This window comes from Channa argus, chromosome 22 (genome assembly GCF_033026475.1).
Source record: "Channa argus isolate prfri chromosome 22, Channa argus male v1.0, whole genome shotgun sequence".
In the NCBI taxonomy this organism is placed as follows: domain Eukaryota; kingdom Metazoa; phylum Chordata; class Actinopteri; order Anabantiformes; family Channidae; genus Channa; species Channa argus.
In genome coordinates, this window is record NC_090218.1 from 6,910,798 (window position 1) to 6,928,825 (window position 18,028).

An 18,028-nucleotide genomic window follows, 5' to 3' on the forward strand; every position below is an offset into this window, starting at 1 on the left:
GGCTCATATCAATGCCACAATGACATTTTTCAGAAATACTTCAGTTGTATGACTATGGTTTAAATTAGCTCTACTTTGAAATCATAACATATAATATTAATCCTATATTATAATATGAATCTTATTTTTGTCACTAAAATTGAAATTATTTCCTGGTTTCACCACAAAACCATCATGTAATGCAAACATAGTTCATTATTTAGAGTGAAGATATGGGGGACTTTATAATGTATGGGTCATAATATTAAAACCACAAAATCTGAAAATCAATATTTAATGGTCGTGATCTTTTTGCCTTCAGGTGGTATTGCTGCTAAAACTCACTCAGGGAGACCAGTGTCAGTGAACACAGTCCTTCTCTGCAAATACAAGTCAAAACTCTACAATGCAAAAACACAACCATACAATATGTGAACAAATCAGGAAACACTGCCACCTCATCTGAGTTCAGGTTGTCTGTCTGTGGCCCTGAGATAGACTGACCGGTGTGCCCTTCCTCTCGCACGATTAAAGCTGGGATAGGCTCCAGCCCCCAGCTACTAAAATAGGACAAGCGGTGACAGATAACCAAATGGATGGGTTTACTGACAAGGATTTAAGATTCAACTTTTATTTCAAATTACAGTTGTTAATCTAACAGATGAAAATGCTGATTGCCAAAAATGCCCATGCTAGAAAACAACATACAGCACACATACATTGAATCTTCATTCACCGATGATCTACATCTTCGGTGAACTCTTGCTGATTGTGTGGCTTTTCTGTGTGAATTTGTCATAAAATGGGATCCACTCTTCTTGCCCCAGGCAAAGACGAACACAGCTTTTCTTGCTTGCTAGTCCACCCCTTTACCAAGTGGAATTAGGAAGCGAGTAATTGCCTGAGAGAGCACAGTATCAGGTTTTGCTTTCCTCATTCACACACACCTTATAATATTTGCTTAGTGTCACTTTTTTCTCTCTTTCTTATGCTAAGAGCTACACACACGCATGCACCTTTTGTCAAAGTCTTGTGACTGTTTTCCTCCCACCCTCCAATGCTGCTCAGAGTCAGTATGTGAAGACAGCTGTTGTCTGTTCTGTTCCTGATCATGGATTTTTATCTCTACCTCCTGACTCTGCTTTCTCTTCTCTCTCAGTCCACAGGTAGGACATACACACACACAGAGACACATACAGACACATACACACAGAGACTAAGGCAGTTCAAACTGTCTAAAAAATTATTCACTTTTCTGTACATCCTGCATGCACGGTGCTGATCTTTTAGCTTTTAACCTGAAGAACTACAAAGCTGTTCACATTTTTGCAGCATTTTCTATGTAAATTCATATTTGCTATTTTTTCATATTGTGGATGATTTAAATAAAGCAGAAGACTTTGGGTTGATTGCAAAGTGCAATCAGTGAGAATTACCATTTTCCATAAATCTGCTGTTTATTTTCTCAATAAATGTCTCAATAAACAAAGACAGCAGTGAATTCCCTCAATGGGGAATCTGGGAGTGTTAAATGTTGAGCAATTTTGCTTTTATCTTTTGCCCAAATGATAGATAATTTGTTCACACACTTAGTGCAGGTGTAAATGAATAATTTAGATAAAAAAGAAGTTTGTTTTGTTGCTGTCTTGTCTTTCAAGATGACAGTATATCATTTTGTTCATTGTACAGATTTAAAGCAGTGTCAACAAACTCCACACTAAAAACCATAAAATAATCCATTACAATATTTTCTGACATTTGTTGGACATTCAGCCTTTGGCTGCCATAGGTGAGTGATATCTGAATATAAACATACTAAAATTAAAGCCGGTTGCAGTGGTTTTATTTGAACCATACAAGTGTGGAAAGTGCTTTCTCCCATTATTTTTGGTGTTTGTGTAACTTCTAGTTAACGTTCAGCACCCTGACGGGTCAGGAAGTTACTAAGGGTATTCTGTGACTGTAACACATCATAATTTTGTCATTGGACATGATTTGTTTACTTAAGCACAATCACAAAAAAGTAAATTGCAGTTAGGAATGCGAGAATTCAGTTATTCTGAATAATGTGTGTGTCAGCTCTGACCTCTCAAAGTTCAGCCACAGAGCAAAAACACATTAGGACACAGGGAAAACTGCTGATTGAGAAGAGACACTGTGGCTAACACAGCGTGACGTGAGAGCCGCTAATATTCATCTGTTAACTGCACAAAGCCAACTTGTTCAACACAGTAGAGAAAATCTAAAGTCCTCTATGTGTCTGATTTGAGTGCTGTGCTTTCTCTCTAGCTCTGTGGTGTTACCAGAGCCAGTACTCCTGTGATGACACATGCAGAGGTAAGAGCAGACAGAAAGCCTCCCAAGTATTTAACAAGACAAATCCATTATTGAGAGAAGAAAGCATCAAAGCTGCTGTAAGTAAAACATTGATCTGCACTGTATTAATAGTTTTAAAACTGCATTCAACACAGACCTCCCTTTCCACCTAAATTTAAAACAAGCAATTGACTCTATTTGAATATAAAGGTTTCATTAATTCATTACAGTGTGAGACTGCAAGACTGCTTTGACGGCAAGGAGATATTTGTGATGCATCTATGATCAATATGAATGTATTAATAGTGTTATGTGAAGGTCTCCCTAGTGATGATAAACCTACAAAGAAAGGCGATAATTCTTCTTTCTGTTTACTGAGATCATAGTGGGCGGTGAAGTTGTACTGGAGCGCATTATAAGAAGAGGTGGTCATAAAGGTTTGGCCGCCCTATTTAAAAACGTTAGAAAGAACCACCTCTTCCCATTCTGACAGTTTCAATTTAAAAACGGAGAAATTGTAAAGAAGAGTTCATGGCAGAGCTGCCGCATTGGATTGTACAGGTGTACCTAATAAAGTGGCCAGTGAGTGTATAATAAAACTATAATACATTTTTCAAGTTTAGATTTTTACCCTAATGATCTTTTAATTCTGAATGGTAATTTTAAAAGCAGCTCTCTAAATGGCTGCTCCTCTAAAAACACCACATGTTTGTAGGATTATTGGTAGATACTAAATGGCCACTTACATAGCGCTTTGGTCCAAAGCACTTTACAATGTTGATTCCCATTCAGACAAACACTCACACTCCGATGGCGTTGGCTGCCATGCAAGGTGCTCACCTGACCTACCAGGAGCAACTTGGGGTTCAGTGTCTTGCCCGTAGCTGGGACCGGGGATCGAAGCACTGACCCTGTGGTCCGTGGATGACTGCCTTACCAACTGGAACTCCAGTCACCCCAGTGTGAAACAGTTGCTGTGAAAGTTTTTAGGTTTGAGGCCCAATTTCAGATGCCTTGAGGACATGAGGGTTGTTATTTTCCAGATTCTAGAAAACACCTCCGGAGCCACAGCACAATACATGATGAGTTAACTGAATTTCAAGTGTAAAATCACACGGTGGGATAGCATTCAAAAAATAAGGGAAAAAAAAAATCTAGCCCCAATAATCCTAAAGGTGACTGCTGCTATTAATTAATGTAGCACCTAATTCATTTTAACAAGGTGCCTCTAAACATAATCCATCCGGCAGGGATGTTGCCAGCACAATGTATTTAAAGCAGTTAAGAAGTTTAATTTCTAGGACACAGAAAGGCCACTCTGCTGCCCACAAACACGGAGACTAAAGTGATTTTAACCCACCAGCTGACCTGTTCTCTCACATGCATCTGAAAGGTAACACTCTGAGACTGTGGAGTCAGTGAAGCTGAAAATGTGATGATGTTGCTGATGCTGCTGTTTGTGTTGTTCAGACCCCAGCCACTGGGCAGCTCAGTTTCCCAGCTGTGGAGGATTACGCCAGTCACCAATTAACATTGTCACCAGCAAAGTGCATGTCAACAGCGCCCTGCCACCTTTCGACTTCTTCGGTCACACCGACACAATCAACATTACCGTGGAAAACAAAGGACACTCTGGTAATGAAGAACCTGCTTTAGTATGTCTATACTCCATTTCAAGTTCCAGGAACTTTAATTTCCTAATGTCCAGGGACTTTCCCAGGGGAAACGTTCCTCCAGCATATTGTAATTTGTGCTTCCAGTGCAGGACCAGAGCCCCAGGAAGATTAAGCAAATTTAGTTCACATTTCACATAATTTGTGCATAAAATAGCCAATAAAGCTTGAACTTCATTGTTGCTTTATTCCTAAGTAGAAATGCAGGTAGAGGATCTAAAATCTAAAGGGTTTTCTCCAGTGAAAACGCACCAGAACATTGACATCTGTGTTAAAATATAATTATCTTTTCTCCGCAGCTCACTTTGCCCTGCCGCTATCAGTACGCCTGACTGGAGGAGCTCTGCCAGGTCACTACAGAGCTGCACAGTTTCACTTCCACTGGGGAGGAAAAGGGAGGCCGGGGTCAGAGCACACCATAGACGGAGAGAGATTTCCCATAGAGGTACATTAATCACAAAGCAGCACAGAGTTTTCTGTCCATCCACTTATTAGTGAGACCAACTTATTGTCAAAACTATCTGAGAGTGGTGGACTGTAGGGAAGGGTAGAGGGTAAGGAGGAGGGGGAGGAGGATATGTGGTGTGTTAAGGACTGGAAGGAGCTGGACCAGAGGACTGACGGGAAGAGGGGGGTAAATTAGTTAAAAGGTCAAGGTTGTAAAATTGTCAATCATGGTTAAATTATTTGCTTTCACTCTCTGCTGGTGCAGCAGTTTTATAACATGATGCAACATTTCATTTATTGCTATTTGCAGAAAGTCTGCACTTATATTGTTTTCTACGGCATATTGGTAAAAATGTAACAACAAGCTCTAATGCATTTTTGTTGTGTACATTAATAAACATTTCAGCAAATGTACCAGAGTTGGCCAAAAGGCCATTTTTCATCTGCAGTCCCTATAGTATGCTTTTGGGAATCAAGCGAGAATGAGGCTCGAAATCAATCCACATGGTATGAAATACTGAGTCTGTGTCAAGCATGTCCTTGATTCATAAATTCTGAATACTAAAATGCTAAAATCAGATGGTAGTGACAAAACAGAAAATTATAGGAGGTAAACTTTAAAACCTGTCTTATCCTTTCACCACACAGCTGCACATAGTTCATATTAAAGAGCCATACAGCTCCCTAGCAGAGGCAGAACACGACATGGCTGGTATAGCTCTGCTCGCCTTCCTGTTTGAGGTAATACCACAAGATGTACTCATATTTAGACCTGTGCATTCTTAGTAAAATTAAATCACAATCACAGAATGACTAATTAGGCTTGTGCTATAATGTTGACGATGTCCCCCTCGCAGGAAACAACAGATGATCATCCTCATTTGGACACAGTTATTGCTGCTTTGGGAAAAGTACAAAACAATGGTATAAGTTTGGTTACTTAAATGTACAAAATCAGGTTGTACCACTTACTATGCTTCTTCATCCTCCTCTTCTCTTCTATTTATGTTAAGGCAGCAGCACAGTTATAAAAAACTTTCGACTTAGTGACATTATCCCATCTGCAAAGGACCTCCACAGTTACTACCGCTATGTTGGCTCCATGACGACCCCAGGATGTGAACAGGCAGTTGCCTGGACATTGTTTCAAAAGACCCTGTCCATCAGCAGTCGACAGGTGAGGAAATAGGTTTAATTGTCCTATGCGTCCTATCTCCAGGTTTCAAGGTTGCCAGGTACGTGTCCACACTGGAAAAGTGACAGTGTAGGAAGAAAAAAGTAGACTAAATTGATTGTTCTGTGTAAAATGTACAAAAAAAATGGAGAGACTTCTCAATCCTAGAGCAAAATTAATTTGTTAATGGATATAAAAACAGCTCTAGAAAGATCTTGAAAAACAAAAAACTAAGCTTAAGCACGACATTGATCCTTCTATTTGTGAGGTTTAACATGCAGTGGCTTTAAAAAGTTGCAGTTTAATTATTCTTGTTTATGTTGAGTCATTTAAAGCAGCAGCATTTTTTTTGCATTAAGTACTTATTTTCTTACTGTACATAACAAATATGAAAAATATGATTCGACTTTGGACATAAATTGTACTAAAGCTATCGGATAACTTTTCATTTATGCAGTTAAATTGGATAATTCAGACGAAACATAAAGAGATGTTATATTGAAATGAAAAAAAATCCTTTGTTGTGTTTGTGCTACTCAAACGATTTGATCTGCATTTCTTATTTTCTTTTGAATTTTTTCATGTTCTTTCCTGTATAAACTTCCTCTCTGCTGCACACTCCAGCTTGATGCAATAAGTCAGCAGTGTCGCTTTTGGACAGGACAGCCTATGACTGATATCTTTAGACCTACTCAGCCCCTGGATGGCAGAGTGGTGTACCTCTCCGGGGCAGGTGCATCACAGACGACAGCGATCCACCTGTGGTTTGGCGTTTTCTTAGTTGTGCTTTGGACAGTGGCTCTGATACAGTGACACATGAAAACACCTGAGTTTAGTGAGAAAAGCTACTGTGGGTAAAGGCCACTTTTTTCTGTCTGCTAGCTAATCTGGTTATAATATTTATGGTCATTCATCAAACCAACTATGACTTGTTAAATTCATCATGACTGCTGCCAGTGAGATGTTTTTGTGAAAAGTAAATGTTACTTTATTTTGGCTGTTGCTACTTTTCCAACAACGTCAAGTGACCTTCATCGGGTAAATTTATTCACACTTACAATTTACTCACATTGTGCATTCATGTAAAAATATTACTTTTACCAGACAAATAAACAGGGGAAAAAATAGTATTGTTGCTAGTGCTACTAGTATTTACCAAATAGTAAATGTTAGTGTGCGTACAGAGTTACTTAACTTGTCAATCCTGGTGAGAATTATAGCTTAGCATCATCGTTGTAATTATGTGGCCATGTTGAATATTAGCATTCAGCTCAAAACAGCCCTGCACTTACAGTAGAAAGAGGATCCTCAGAGAGCTGCCTTTCAATCCAACAATGATACTGACTCATGCATAGTTTGGAATTTATCTGCCAATCTTACCTCCTGATAGCGTCCATGTGAGGTTCAATACCTTACAGCATTTAAGAAGTAGGGCAATTAGTAAGTCTTTACCTCAGCAACCTTATATTTCTTTCCCAATAACTGAAATCTGCTTTTGAGTAAGACAGATGTATGATGAATTTCTTTCTTTACATACATGCAAGCTAAAGTTCTTTTTATATTTTACCTACTTTTTTCTGTGACACATTTATAGTGAAAAGCAGAAAACTTAATATAGAAATAGCATACAGCATTTCCCAAAAGAAAATACTGTAAACTTATTTGTACAAAAACTAAATGAGTTTGAAATGTACATAAGTGCCAGATATTAATCTTCTCTCTTACTGTCTGATGTGGCAGTTTTTAGGTTCCTAATGCACAGCATTGTATATAATCAACATTTATGAAATTAAATCTGTGTTGAAATGTGCCACTAGATTTACTATAAACACAGTACAAACTAATGAATTTAATAGAACTACAGAATTACTTTTTAGTGATCATGTTAATTTCTTATTAGTAGAACCTGCAATTTATAAAGTTTTTTTTTAGTTTGTCTTTACTCATAGTTTCTGTATAAATGACCAAAACATCTTCTATTCTGCTGAAACCTTTCTCTAAACATTGTCCATAAAAACAAATTTGCCATTTCTGTAAGGGCTTTAATGCTTTTTGTGGCATTAAACAGCACAATTTTTAGTGGGTGTATTGACGCAGGAAATACCTGTTGAATACCTGATTTAACGGTGATGGAACAGGCTTTGAAAACATAGTTTGAATACAATTTCTTTATTTTTTATTTTTTTGACCTATTGTACACTGGTCTTTTATAATTCAATATGTGCATGATCTGAACTGAAACATCCACATTATCCAAGTAACATATTCAATGTAAGTACTAGTTTGAAAGGCAACATGTTTGTAATTGATAAATAAGTCATTTTGACCTAAGTCTGACATTTCATACTTATCAGTAAACCTGATTCGATGATTTAAGGTGAAGTTGTGTCGAGGTCACTGTGCCTGTGTCTTGAGCCAGTTCCTCAGGTGTTCCACTTGTCCAGTGACGCTGCTCTTGGCTGTGCCTCCGGGGGCGCTATACTGCTCCACACTGCTCCTGTAGTCCCACACTGAGGAGACGTCGCTCCCAAACAACGGGCTGAAGAGACAAAGGGTCAGAAATCGTGAAAAACGGCTAGAGGGAGAAAGAACTGAGAGTGACTGTTGTAGGTTTTTAAGTTGGGGGTGTGGGAAAGAGAAAAAGAGAGTCACCTAATAGCAATCAGGTCTTCTACCGAGAGTTGATTCAGGGCAATATTTTTAGACTCAGCCGTAAACACTGCTTTACCAGAGATACCATGGGCTTCTCTGAATGGCACCTGCAACACAGAAACACACATTTTAACTATTGCCTATACTAAAAACATATCATATGTTAATGCACTTCTTTGCATATAATCAACTTCTAGGAAATTAAAACTATGATGAAATGTGCTATTAGATTTACAACAAAAACACAAAGTTAACAGTAAAACACAGTGAATTTACTTGAACCCTTACAGGATTACAAATGTCGTCGTGATGACACGGCTCCTTATATTCACAGAGTTCCATTAGGCTGAAAAATGCCAATTTATGTTTCTTTTTATTTTCTTTGTGATGACGTCTTGAAACTTACCCAGTATCTACATGCTAATATAAAATGGTGTCTGCAGTTTGATCTACTCACCCCCTTCCTCACGAGATAGTACGCCAGATCAGTAGCCAACATGTCAGGACTGAGGGCCGCTTCCATCACACTTTGGTTGACCTGAAACACCCGTGAAATGTCAATAAAAGCTAAAAAGCAGATTGTAAAAAATAAAAAAAGCACAGTTTAAACCTTCATAACCTCAAAAGAGAGTGACAGTTTAATGGCATCAGAACTTGCCCACACAATGGGATACTTCCTTTTTAGGCAACAAGGTGGAAAAGGCTGGTAAATAATAACTTTTTATGACATCTTCTGTCTTTCATTAGCAACAACTTTCAACTTTCAATTACATTTACTGTATAGACCAGAGAGAAAACATTTACAACAACCTCAAAGAAGCTCTGCATCTAACTTTGGCTTGTTTAACCAGACGCTAACTGAATCAAAACCCCAACTTACTGAAAATGTTCCCATCTTTTGAAGATTTTGCTGTTTTAAACAGGTGGAACATAGATTTGCATCGTCTTCAAAGCAATTTTAATGTAAGGGGATGCAAACTTAACCCTAAAGTTAATATAATAACATATACAAATGTCCCTCTTCATAAATGATTAAAAATTACTTTTAGCTAATTTCTAACATTAAACATTTGTGCTAATTGAATGAGCATTATATATTAAGTTGATGAGAAAATGACCAAAAAAGACTACTATTTGAAAAATAAAATCTTTGATTCACTGTTTTTGGCATTTCAGTACAAACTATTAAACCCAACTCTAAAAAGGGTTCAAAATTTTTTTACACTGTTCTAACTGTAGATACAAGTTTAGTCAGATGCATATAGGCAACTTCAGGGGTGTGTGCAGGCATAGAGGAGTTTTACTGGTAAATATGCACATAAATCCACACTTAACTACTTTACATATGTGCTTGGCTTTTATATAGTTTGTTCTCTGAAAATAAAACAGTCCAAAGATTTTTCAGTTTTTTCTGGTGTAGCAAATTAAAAGAGGTTAAAATTACTGTACAGAATAAGGACAAAGAGGGAAAATATTGTGTCCCTGAGACCTAGCAGTGTATGTTTTTTCTCTTTTCAAAATTAACAATGATTATTATCTGACCTTGAGAGTTGACATGACTCCAGTTGTCACCTGCAGCACAGCATGAACCGTATCATAGCAGTCAAACATGGCCTCCTTGTCCTCCTGAAGACAAAGAGCATAAGCAAAAGCTGTAAAACAAATAATACTGAAATAAATGCTTCCTCTGAAGAGAAAACACACAAGGCCACAGTTTCATACCTGCAGATCTTTGTTGTACGTGCTGGGCAGGCCCTTCAGTGTCATCATGAACCCAGCACACTGAAATACAGAATTAATAAATTGAATGTGATGAACAAACTGCAAGAAGTTGAACAAAAATAAAGTTTGTCAAAGCACAGACAGCATGAGGGTACTGATGTACTGATATGCTTCTGAAGCTACAGCCTTTAGGGAAAATGTGGTCTTTAGTTGTTGAAGTGTTTACTGTAATTATACCCTTAGTTTTACAGAAATTTAAAAGAACCATATTTATTTTTCATCTCACCAAAAAGGCAGTGTGCTCCCAAGATACAACATTAGCTGTGAAACAGGTCTCTCTAATAAAAAGATGAACAGATTAACGTGAACTTTTAGTGGGGGGGTCTTACTGTGCCAAGGACTCGACCTGCTTTACTCCTGATCAGCTCAAGACTGTCAGCATTCTTCTTCTGGGGCATCAGACTGCTGCCTGTGCTACACAAAAACCCACATGATAGGAGGTTTAGTTACCAGGCCAGAGACCCATGCAAGTTTTTCTTTTACATTTTGTTATAATGACAGAAAAAAAAAACACACACTGACCTGTAGGCATCAGAGAGTGTGATAAATGAGAACTCTTTTGTACTGTACAGCATCAGATCCTCAGCCATCTTACTGAGATGTGTCAAACACAGAGAAGACCAGAACAAGAACTCCACTAAAGAAACATGAGAAGACCAAATAAAGTTTTAAGAACTAAGAAAAAAAAAACAAAACACGTGATCGTTCTTCCCATTTATGTATGACAGCTGGTGTTTGTCATTTACATACCAACAAAATCTCTCTGGCCGGTGGCATCCATACTGTTCAGACTGATCCCGTCAAACGCTAACTCTACAGAGCCAGACGAAGATAAATAGTGTTTAACTTTTTATCTTTTCAAAACTGTTCTCCTCCCTTGGAATCAGTGGGAATCAAATTGTGAAAGGACCGATATATTTGTACACAATTTTATACAACCAGCAGTCATGGAGCAATGTTCGGACTCTTCTGGAGTCATATTTGCATCTACCTAGCAAATATAATGCCAACATTCACTCTCATTTAGCTCTGGTCTCTACCTAGTCCTGAAATAGCTGACTGATCTATTAAATGATTCACCATGTTTACAAGCTAATTGCTAACCATGCCTGTCTGCTATTTAGCGCAGGGTGCAGTGTGTTTTTGTTGATAATAGTTGTTTTTGAGGGCCCAAACCAAACCCATGAGAGCAGTGAAATGGAACCAAAACAACAGATCTGCAGAGCTCTAATCACTTCAAAGACTCATAAAGCCAAGCGGGGCCTCAGATTAAAGATAAATATAGCATAATTTCTTAAAACATGACAGACAAGATGGTAACAGTCTGGAGTTTTTTTTGCAAAGGGGTCTGACCTTTCCTCAGTAGCTCCCTGTCGATGTCAAGTGGTGTTCCTGCAATGGCACCACTGACGACAAAAAGAATGAATCTTACAAAATGTCTCTGTAGGAAAATCATTGTCAGACAGTGAGTGTGTGATGCTTGCAGACCTGCCAAGAGGTAGAATATTAACCCTTTTCTTAATCTCATAAAGTCGTTCCACATCTCTGCTCAGAGCAATAGCATGACTGGGGGACGACCAGCGAGTAGGTGGAGAAAGAAACATAAGATTGACATGAGCACCACACCCTTTAATGTTCAGGTAAATAACTTGCCCTGTAGGCTTTGCTTTATAATGGTCACCTTAAAATCCAGTGGCTCCATCTTATGGGCTGTGCTCGCTGCATATGGGTGTAACCAGGAAACAGGACATCAATTTCGCTGATGTTCAGAAAGAGTGACAAAGCATCGTAGGGCAAATTTATGAAAGCACGGTTACAAGTAGGAAATTTTGTTTGCATGTGCCAATGTGCATTTATCTCACGCTGCCGCCCGCTCCACCATGGTAGATATTAGCTGTAAAGCACTTTCGGTGATGGTTGTGATTGCATCTCGCAGCCAAAGCCTCATGTCCGTCACCACCTGGCCAACCAAAACCACACGTCTCATGACACATTTTCACATCATTTTGAAAAAACTAAACAAAAATATATGTCATAAATACATATATTGATTCTGTTTATACAGTTTTTATCTTATACAGACAAACCTGGTCATTTCTGCTCCTGCCAGTGTGCAGCTTCCCAGCAGGTGCACCAATCAGCTCCTGAAAAAAGTGAGAAAGAAAGCACTACAGCACATAGTCTTCAATCTTTACATCCATCACCAGACTCTCTAGGCTGAAGGAAGATAAAATATTTTGCCCAATATCTGAGTTACTGGTAGATTGTTCTCCATGTCATGTCATGTTACACTAAAAAAAAAAAAAAAAAAAAAAAAATATTTTTTTATTTATTGTCAAGAAATCCCCTACAAAAACCAGAAGCAAAGGCGTCATCAATGAGTGAAAATTTAAAATGCAATTGTAATTTTATTTTCAGATAATGCATAGCCACCATTTATTAAAGTAATATTACAATATTTTTAATCATTTTCATTGGCAATTGTCACACTGAAGGCACAAAGATGATTGCTGTCATCTGAGAATGCAGCTAAATAATGGTACCATGTATTAGTAGTACACTGTTACTGTAATGAATAGAAACAACAACTCAGAAATAAAAACTCACTTGTAATAAACTGAATTCTTTTTTTTATTTAGCTAACCAACAATCACACGTTAACAAAACACTTTAAGGTCTGCCTCCTGACTAACGTCCAATGTCACAAAACACTACCATTAAAATATGAGCGAAACAAACTATGAACTGTTACATAACATAATATGGTGAAATAAATTTTTACTCCAGTCAACAGGGTTATGAGGAACAAACTAGCTTTACCACACCTTTAATCTGCGCTCATTGGCAGTATGAATGTCTTCATCTCCAGGTTTAATCGCAAAAACACCTTTAGACCACTCGTCAGAAATCTGGAAGAAGAAAATAAAGCCACATCCTCACTTAATACTTATCTGATGACTTAAACCACTATTTATATTATTTTTTTGCACTATTTGAGCTATTGATAACTGGTAACTGGTAATTGGTAACTTATGCAAGATTTGTGACCTAAGCAAATAAAAAACTTTTGTGACTTGTTTGCAACATAGAAAAACATCAAGATAAATTGGGTCCTGAAAACTATGAAAGTGCAAGTGGTTTGGCAGCTGGCAGTTGTCACATGATGACACTATTGTTCACCATTCACTCACAAAGGAATTCTGCTCAATGGCACATTTTCAGCTGTCATCTATAAACAAGCAACTACAACTCATTGCAGAGAACATCACACACACGTGCAAAATAGATTCTTTTTCATGTGTAAAGAAGTATAATCAGTTAGTTCATATTAAGACAGCTGCCAAGTGTCTGGACTGTTGTAACTTTAGGTTAGTGTATAACTAACCTGATCCATCCCCTGCAAAATCTGTTGCATCTCCTCTGTAGTGACCAGTTTTGCCTTCTCTAGAGCTTTCACATAAGCCTTGCTCCCTCGGATGTCAGCATCCCACATCCTCTGGTCATAAGCGATAGATGCGTTGAATTTTTCCATGATAGGATCGGTGCTTCCCACGAAACGACCTCCCCAAAGTTTGCCTCCCTGGTGAGACCCACGGGAAAAATGCACAATGTGTAATATTAAGGTTAGCAAAGACAACTGTAGCAAAAATGGGTGCAACGGAAACACAGAATGGCAAGGTTAATACAATATAGAGCGCTAGCTTCACACAGGAGAAGAGAAGATCCTTGTTTGACTGTTTTGTTAGCGGCCAGCTGGGTGTTAAAACAACAACACGTGGATCCTGTGCTCTGTCTTCCTACAGCTGCGCGGTAATCTCACCTCTGTACTCGACATATTTATCAACGATGGGAGTTTGTCTTGTCGGATAAATGATTTTAGATGAAGATCCGTTAAATGCCAATGGCTAGACCAAAAAGAAAAACAGCGCTTGTGATCACGAAACACGAAGGAGGCAGTTTATATAGTAACGTTGGTACCGAAGATCCCAGAAAAGACTCCTGACGTTGTACGTAATCTACGTAAGAAGAGAAGAAGAAATCGAAGAGGGAGAATCGAAAGGGGATAGTTGAACGTAATTTTAAGCATATACTTAATCAGTCAGGGTATTATAATATGTTGGTAAAGTTTTAGATTAAAACAGGATTCATAAATACAAATAGTTTAATTTTGTAATTACTATTGGAATATTTACTCTAGTTCACGCTCCAGCATAGTAGGTGGCGGTATTTCACCTTTACGTTGGATGCCATCCGCCATCATAACAGAAGAACAAGAAGGACGACGACGACAGAAGAAGGAGTAGTTGCAGAAGGTATAATATGCCAACAAGGTCTTATTGAGTAGATTATCAGACCTAGGCATAGTTTGTTTCAGTAAACAATTTATTTAATATCACAATCCACCACACCACAGGACTGTATTCAACAATATTAAGAAAAACTTAGCGGCCATCTAACTTTGACTACCAGTGGAGGGCAGCACGCTCCGACGGGTCTAAACTGCAGCAAATATCAAAGGAGAAGAAGACTTTCAGATGAAAAGGCGCGAAGAGAAAAGAGCCGTGGTAAGCAGTTTGTGCTATTTTTATTTTATGGTAAGTTGTACAAATATAACTGTTTGTATCATTTAACGCTAGTGATTTCACTGCGAAGTCCACCGTAGTCCATCGTGAGTTTCGTGAAAGGAAATTTAAAAAATATTTACTAGCTGTAATGTTACGTTTGAAATCCCACAGTCGGCGCGTTATCATATGTAGCATGTCGATTGAGGAAAGATACCAAGTGTTAGTCTAAATCCAGCGAAGGCGTTAAAAGTAAAAGTTTATTAACAGTATTTAAAAAAAACCTAGCCATAATTACAAACAAAACGTACTACCGTTACTAAATATGTGTTGCTTTCAAATCTTACTGAAATAAATTTCCAAATTATAATTCTTGTTTGTTCAAACGTCAGAAGTTAATACTACTTATTGTCTTTTTTTTTCTTTCTCTAGGTGAAATAGTGTATCATATGCTTTAAGCATTGTTTAACTTCAGCTGGATATTAATAATGGAACAAAAGCTGGGGACCAAAAATGATGAACCAGAGGAGAATGCAGCAGAGGTGAGGATTTTCTCCAGTGTAATAAAACACAAACTCCAGACATGTCAACTTAATTGAAAAGATTTCAAATTAATGTGGACACAATTGGGGGGGGGGGGTAATAATATAACTTTTAATCCACTGTTATTAATAACATTTTTGTCTTTTCTCAAGAGAAAACCTGTCCTCCAGGATGAGGAAACTGGTAAAGCTTATTTACAACATGTCTCAAAGGTTTGTCATATATTCTATCTACATTGGCAAATAAAAAATATTTTATAATTAAAAACATTATTATTGTTATTATCTTTCCTCTGTAAATGTAATTTTTGTTTTTCCTTTAGAAGACAAAAATCACTTGACCCATGTTTTTGAGCTTATTTGAAAAGACCAAAGACTAATATCACTTAGCAGAATGAAAATGTTTCAGTGGGTTGATTTGCCATGTGTTTTCCATTTGTAGGAAAAGGAGGAATCACATATAACACATTCCTTTGAGTGGAGCTATGGCAAGATCCCGACTTTTGTTACTTGCAATAAAGCAGGAACTGTTGAAGATGCACTAAAAAGAAGCTCACAGTTTAGAGAAATTGCAGAAAAGACAAGACAAAGACAAGACAAAGAGCTGGTCATTGTGATGGGGGGAAAAGCTATTGCTTCCCACTGTCCATGCAGCTTAATTAAAAAGGAACGTCTGACCATCAAGGATGTTAAAGCTGTAAAGAAGCAGAAGCAGCACGGTAGTGGCTCTGTTCATTCCCATAGAAAAGGGCCATCTGGTAAACTTGTGAAGTTTCATGTACTGACAAAAGGAGGTAAGAATGTAGTGAAAATCCTAAAAAACCCATCTCTATATACAGTTGTCCAGGAAGTTATTGTTTATGCATACAAAGGAGAAAAAGTCAAGCAAGCTCTAAGAAGAGATGGTCGTTTTCAGAACACCATTTTCAAGAAGAACTGTGTTCTCTCTCACACCAGCACTGAAGTAAACACGGAAATGTCAAACCTTGTTGATGATCTTGATGGTAAAACATACAAGATCATACTGCTTAATAAGTCTAGTCCACCTGAAAGTCTTCCTGGCAGTCTGGATGACACTTATGTGATGCAAAATGAATCTCAGGGATCTGATTCTGTGGAAAACCAAGATCCACAGCAGTCCCCAACTGATGCAGTGAATGGCAATGCACCAATGAAGAAAGAAAAGCTAAATAACACTGCACCTGATGAAATATGTGAAATACCTCATTCAAAAAAAATGCAGCATCACTTGTCTTCACAGTTTAAACATTTGATGGAAAAGAAAAAAACAGGGATTTCCCAGCTTTCTTGTATTCAGAATCTCTTGCGTGTGGAGTATGGCAAGAGTGCCCAGACATGCACGGATGTGAAATTCATGAAGGAACTGATGAATCTTAGTAATTATGTTTGCCAGGTGAGAATAAATGGTACACCAACGGGAAGTGGCTTCCTCCTGTTTGACATGTTTATCCTCACAAATGCCCATGTTCTTAAAGACATTTACAATGAGAATAGGGGTCAGCTTGATGAGAAGGTCACCGTCCATTTCTCGTATGAAAGTCTACAAGTGTCAGGAGCAGAAATGCTAGTGGAAGAGGTTGCTGGTTTTGAATACTGTCAAGATGTGTCAGGACACATGTTTGACTGGGCGTTGTTGAGGCTCAAAGCTCAGGAGAAATTGTCTGGTTCTCTCTTAACGCAATTTGGATTCCTTCCCCAGAGCGGTGGGATTTACATCATCGGGCACCCTGAAGGTGGTGTGAAAAAAATAGATTCATGTTTGATTATTCCATCTGATGATCGCAGCCAGGTTTTGGGTAAACATTGCGATAATAATCACTTTCAGTTTATTTCTAAACGTTTCTTTGAAGATGAGTCAGAACACAGACGGGTTCTAACTTATGAGTCTTGTTTTTATTCTGGCTCATCAGGTTCTCCCGTCTTTGATAAGAACTGCAGAGTTGTTGCAATGCATTCAGGGGGATATACCTTCCCCAGTGAACTTGGTAAAGTACATAATATAATTGAGTATGGATATCCTTTGTCTTTTATCATGGAACACGTCATTGTTCAGATGGTAGAAAAAGAAAGGTTTGATGTGTTGAAGGCATACCTTGCTTGCTCTTATGAATACCATAAAGACATGATGGATAATATTAAGAAACTGGTCGAGAGCAGAAACATCGTAGCATTTAAAAATGCGGTCAATAATTCAGTGATGGAAAGAGATGAGAGTTTGAAAAGTTTCTTTGAGTTCTTCTGTCAAAAAGAAGAACCTGTCCCAATGGATATTGATTGTGTGTGAGAGCGGTTACAACAGCGAACTGCAGGGGACCACAACATGTGTGTACATTATTTTAAGGAACTTTTTTAAATATAAGAATTTTAGGCATATTTGTATCTCATTCTTAATACTGTATGTTTGCAAAAGAGAGGTGTAAGAAACTCATTCATGTTTACGAGAGGTTATTGTTTTTCAGTTATTTTTTTCCAAAGGGGGTGCTAACAAAAGGCTGCCAATAATTTTGTCCAGTGCAATTTTGGGGTTCTGTTATGGAATTGTATCAGATTTTACCTTTCCTTTCTGTTTTTTGTGTTGTTCCATTGCAAACAAAAAAATAAATAAATGTGAATAACCAAACATTTGCAACTGCAACATTTTTCTGAGAAAAGGATTGCATTTTTCTAACTTTCACTTTAGGGGATCACCATTTGGTTTTTTGTATAACAGGTTTATAATTCAATAAACGTCTAGATTCTAGCTTTTGATGGACTAGCCCCATCATTCTTTTAGTAAACAGGTGAATAAAGGCCCACTGGTTTGTGCTTTTCTGCAGTGAGTTAAACTGAACAAAGGGTGGTGATATTTTTGCACTTTGATGCTTTACTCTTCAGTTTGGT

At 37.9% G+C, this 18,028-nt stretch overlaps 3 protein-coding genes across 4 annotated transcripts; 2 read left to right on the plus strand and 1 right to left on the minus strand.

Annotated features, from left to right (window-relative positions):
• The first annotated feature begins 433 nt into the window (after nt 1-433).
• ca4c (carbonic anhydrase IV c) lies at nt 434-7,620 on the plus strand. The gene is made up of 8 exons (XM_067491892.1): nt 434-1,145; nt 2,269-2,316; nt 3,766-3,930; nt 4,268-4,413; nt 5,064-5,156; nt 5,273-5,339; nt 5,429-5,592; nt 6,214-7,620. Exons 1-8 carry the CDS (start codon nt 1,091-1,093, stop codon nt 6,400-6,402), a joined length of 927 nt encoding a protein of 308 aa, XP_067347993.1. The 5' UTR covers nt 434-1,090; the 3' UTR covers nt 6,403-7,620.
• A 122-nt stretch (nt 7,621-7,742) lies between these two features.
• asl (argininosuccinate lyase) lies at nt 7,743-14,014 on the minus strand. Its single transcript, XM_067491891.1, has 16 exons — nt 13,844-14,014; nt 13,409-13,603; nt 12,849-12,932; nt 12,111-12,167; nt 11,886-11,983; nt 11,705-11,782; nt 11,512-11,589; nt 11,377-11,429; nt 10,774-10,836; nt 10,546-10,660; nt 10,353-10,437; nt 9,964-10,023; nt 9,784-9,867; nt 8,699-8,779; nt 8,242-8,348; nt 7,743-8,128 (listed from the first exon to the last, which is right to left on the minus strand). Exons 1-16 carry the CDS (start codon nt 13,856-13,858, stop codon nt 7,984-7,986), a joined length of 1,398 nt encoding a protein of 465 aa, XP_067347992.1. The 5' UTR covers nt 13,859-14,014; the 3' UTR covers nt 7,743-7,983.
• A 164-nt stretch (nt 14,015-14,178) lies between these two features.
• LOC137107835 (serine protease FAM111A-like) lies at nt 14,179-17,832 on the plus strand. Of its 2 annotated transcripts, XM_067491888.1 has the most exons (5): nt 14,179-14,336; nt 14,438-14,588; nt 15,018-15,127; nt 15,281-15,340; nt 15,570-17,832. In XM_067491888.1, exons 3-5 carry the CDS (start codon nt 15,074-15,076, stop codon nt 17,430-17,432), a joined length of 1,977 nt encoding a protein of 658 aa, XP_067347989.1. In that variant the 5' UTR covers nt 14,179-14,336; nt 14,438-14,588; nt 15,018-15,073; the 3' UTR covers nt 17,433-17,832. The 2 variants fall into 2 exon arrangements, with proteins under 2 accessions (XP_067347989.1, XP_067347990.1); XM_067491889.1 differs by having other exon boundaries at nt 14,179-14,618.
• The last annotated feature ends 196 nt before the right edge of the window (nt 17,833-18,028 follow it).

Coding starts and splice junctions, on each gene's coding strand:
- ca4c (XM_067491892.1), top strand. CDS start 1,091: ATGGATTTTTATCTCTACCTCCTGACTCTGCTTTCTCTTCTCTCTCAG. Junction 1,146..2,268: donor TCTTCTCTCTCAGTCCACAG/GTAGGACATACA, acceptor CTTTCTCTCTAG/CTCTGTGGTGTTACCAGAGC. Junction 3,931..4,267: donor GGAAAACAAAGGACACTCTG/GTAATGAAGAAC, acceptor TTTTCTCCGCAG/CTCACTTTGCCCTGCCGCTA.
- LOC137107835 (XM_067491889.1), top strand. CDS start 15,074: ATGGAACAAAAGCTGGGGACCAAAAATGATGAACCAGAGGAGAATGCA. Junction 15,128..15,280: donor CAGAGGAGAATGCAGCAGAG/GTGAGGATTTTC, acceptor TCTTTTCTCAAG/AGAAAACCTGTCCTCCAGGA. Junction 15,341..15,569: donor ATTTACAACATGTCTCAAAG/GTTTGTCATATA, acceptor TTCCATTTGTAG/GAAAAGGAGGAATCACATAT.
- asl (XM_067491891.1), bottom strand. Junction 11,984..12,110: donor GCAGGAGCAGAAATGACCAG/GTTTGTCTGTAT, acceptor TTGGTTGGCCAG/GTGGTGACGGACATGAGGCT. Junction 10,024..10,352: donor CAGGTCGAGTCCTTGGCACA/GTAAGACCCCCC, acceptor TCTGTATTTCAG/TGTGCTGGGTTCATGATGAC.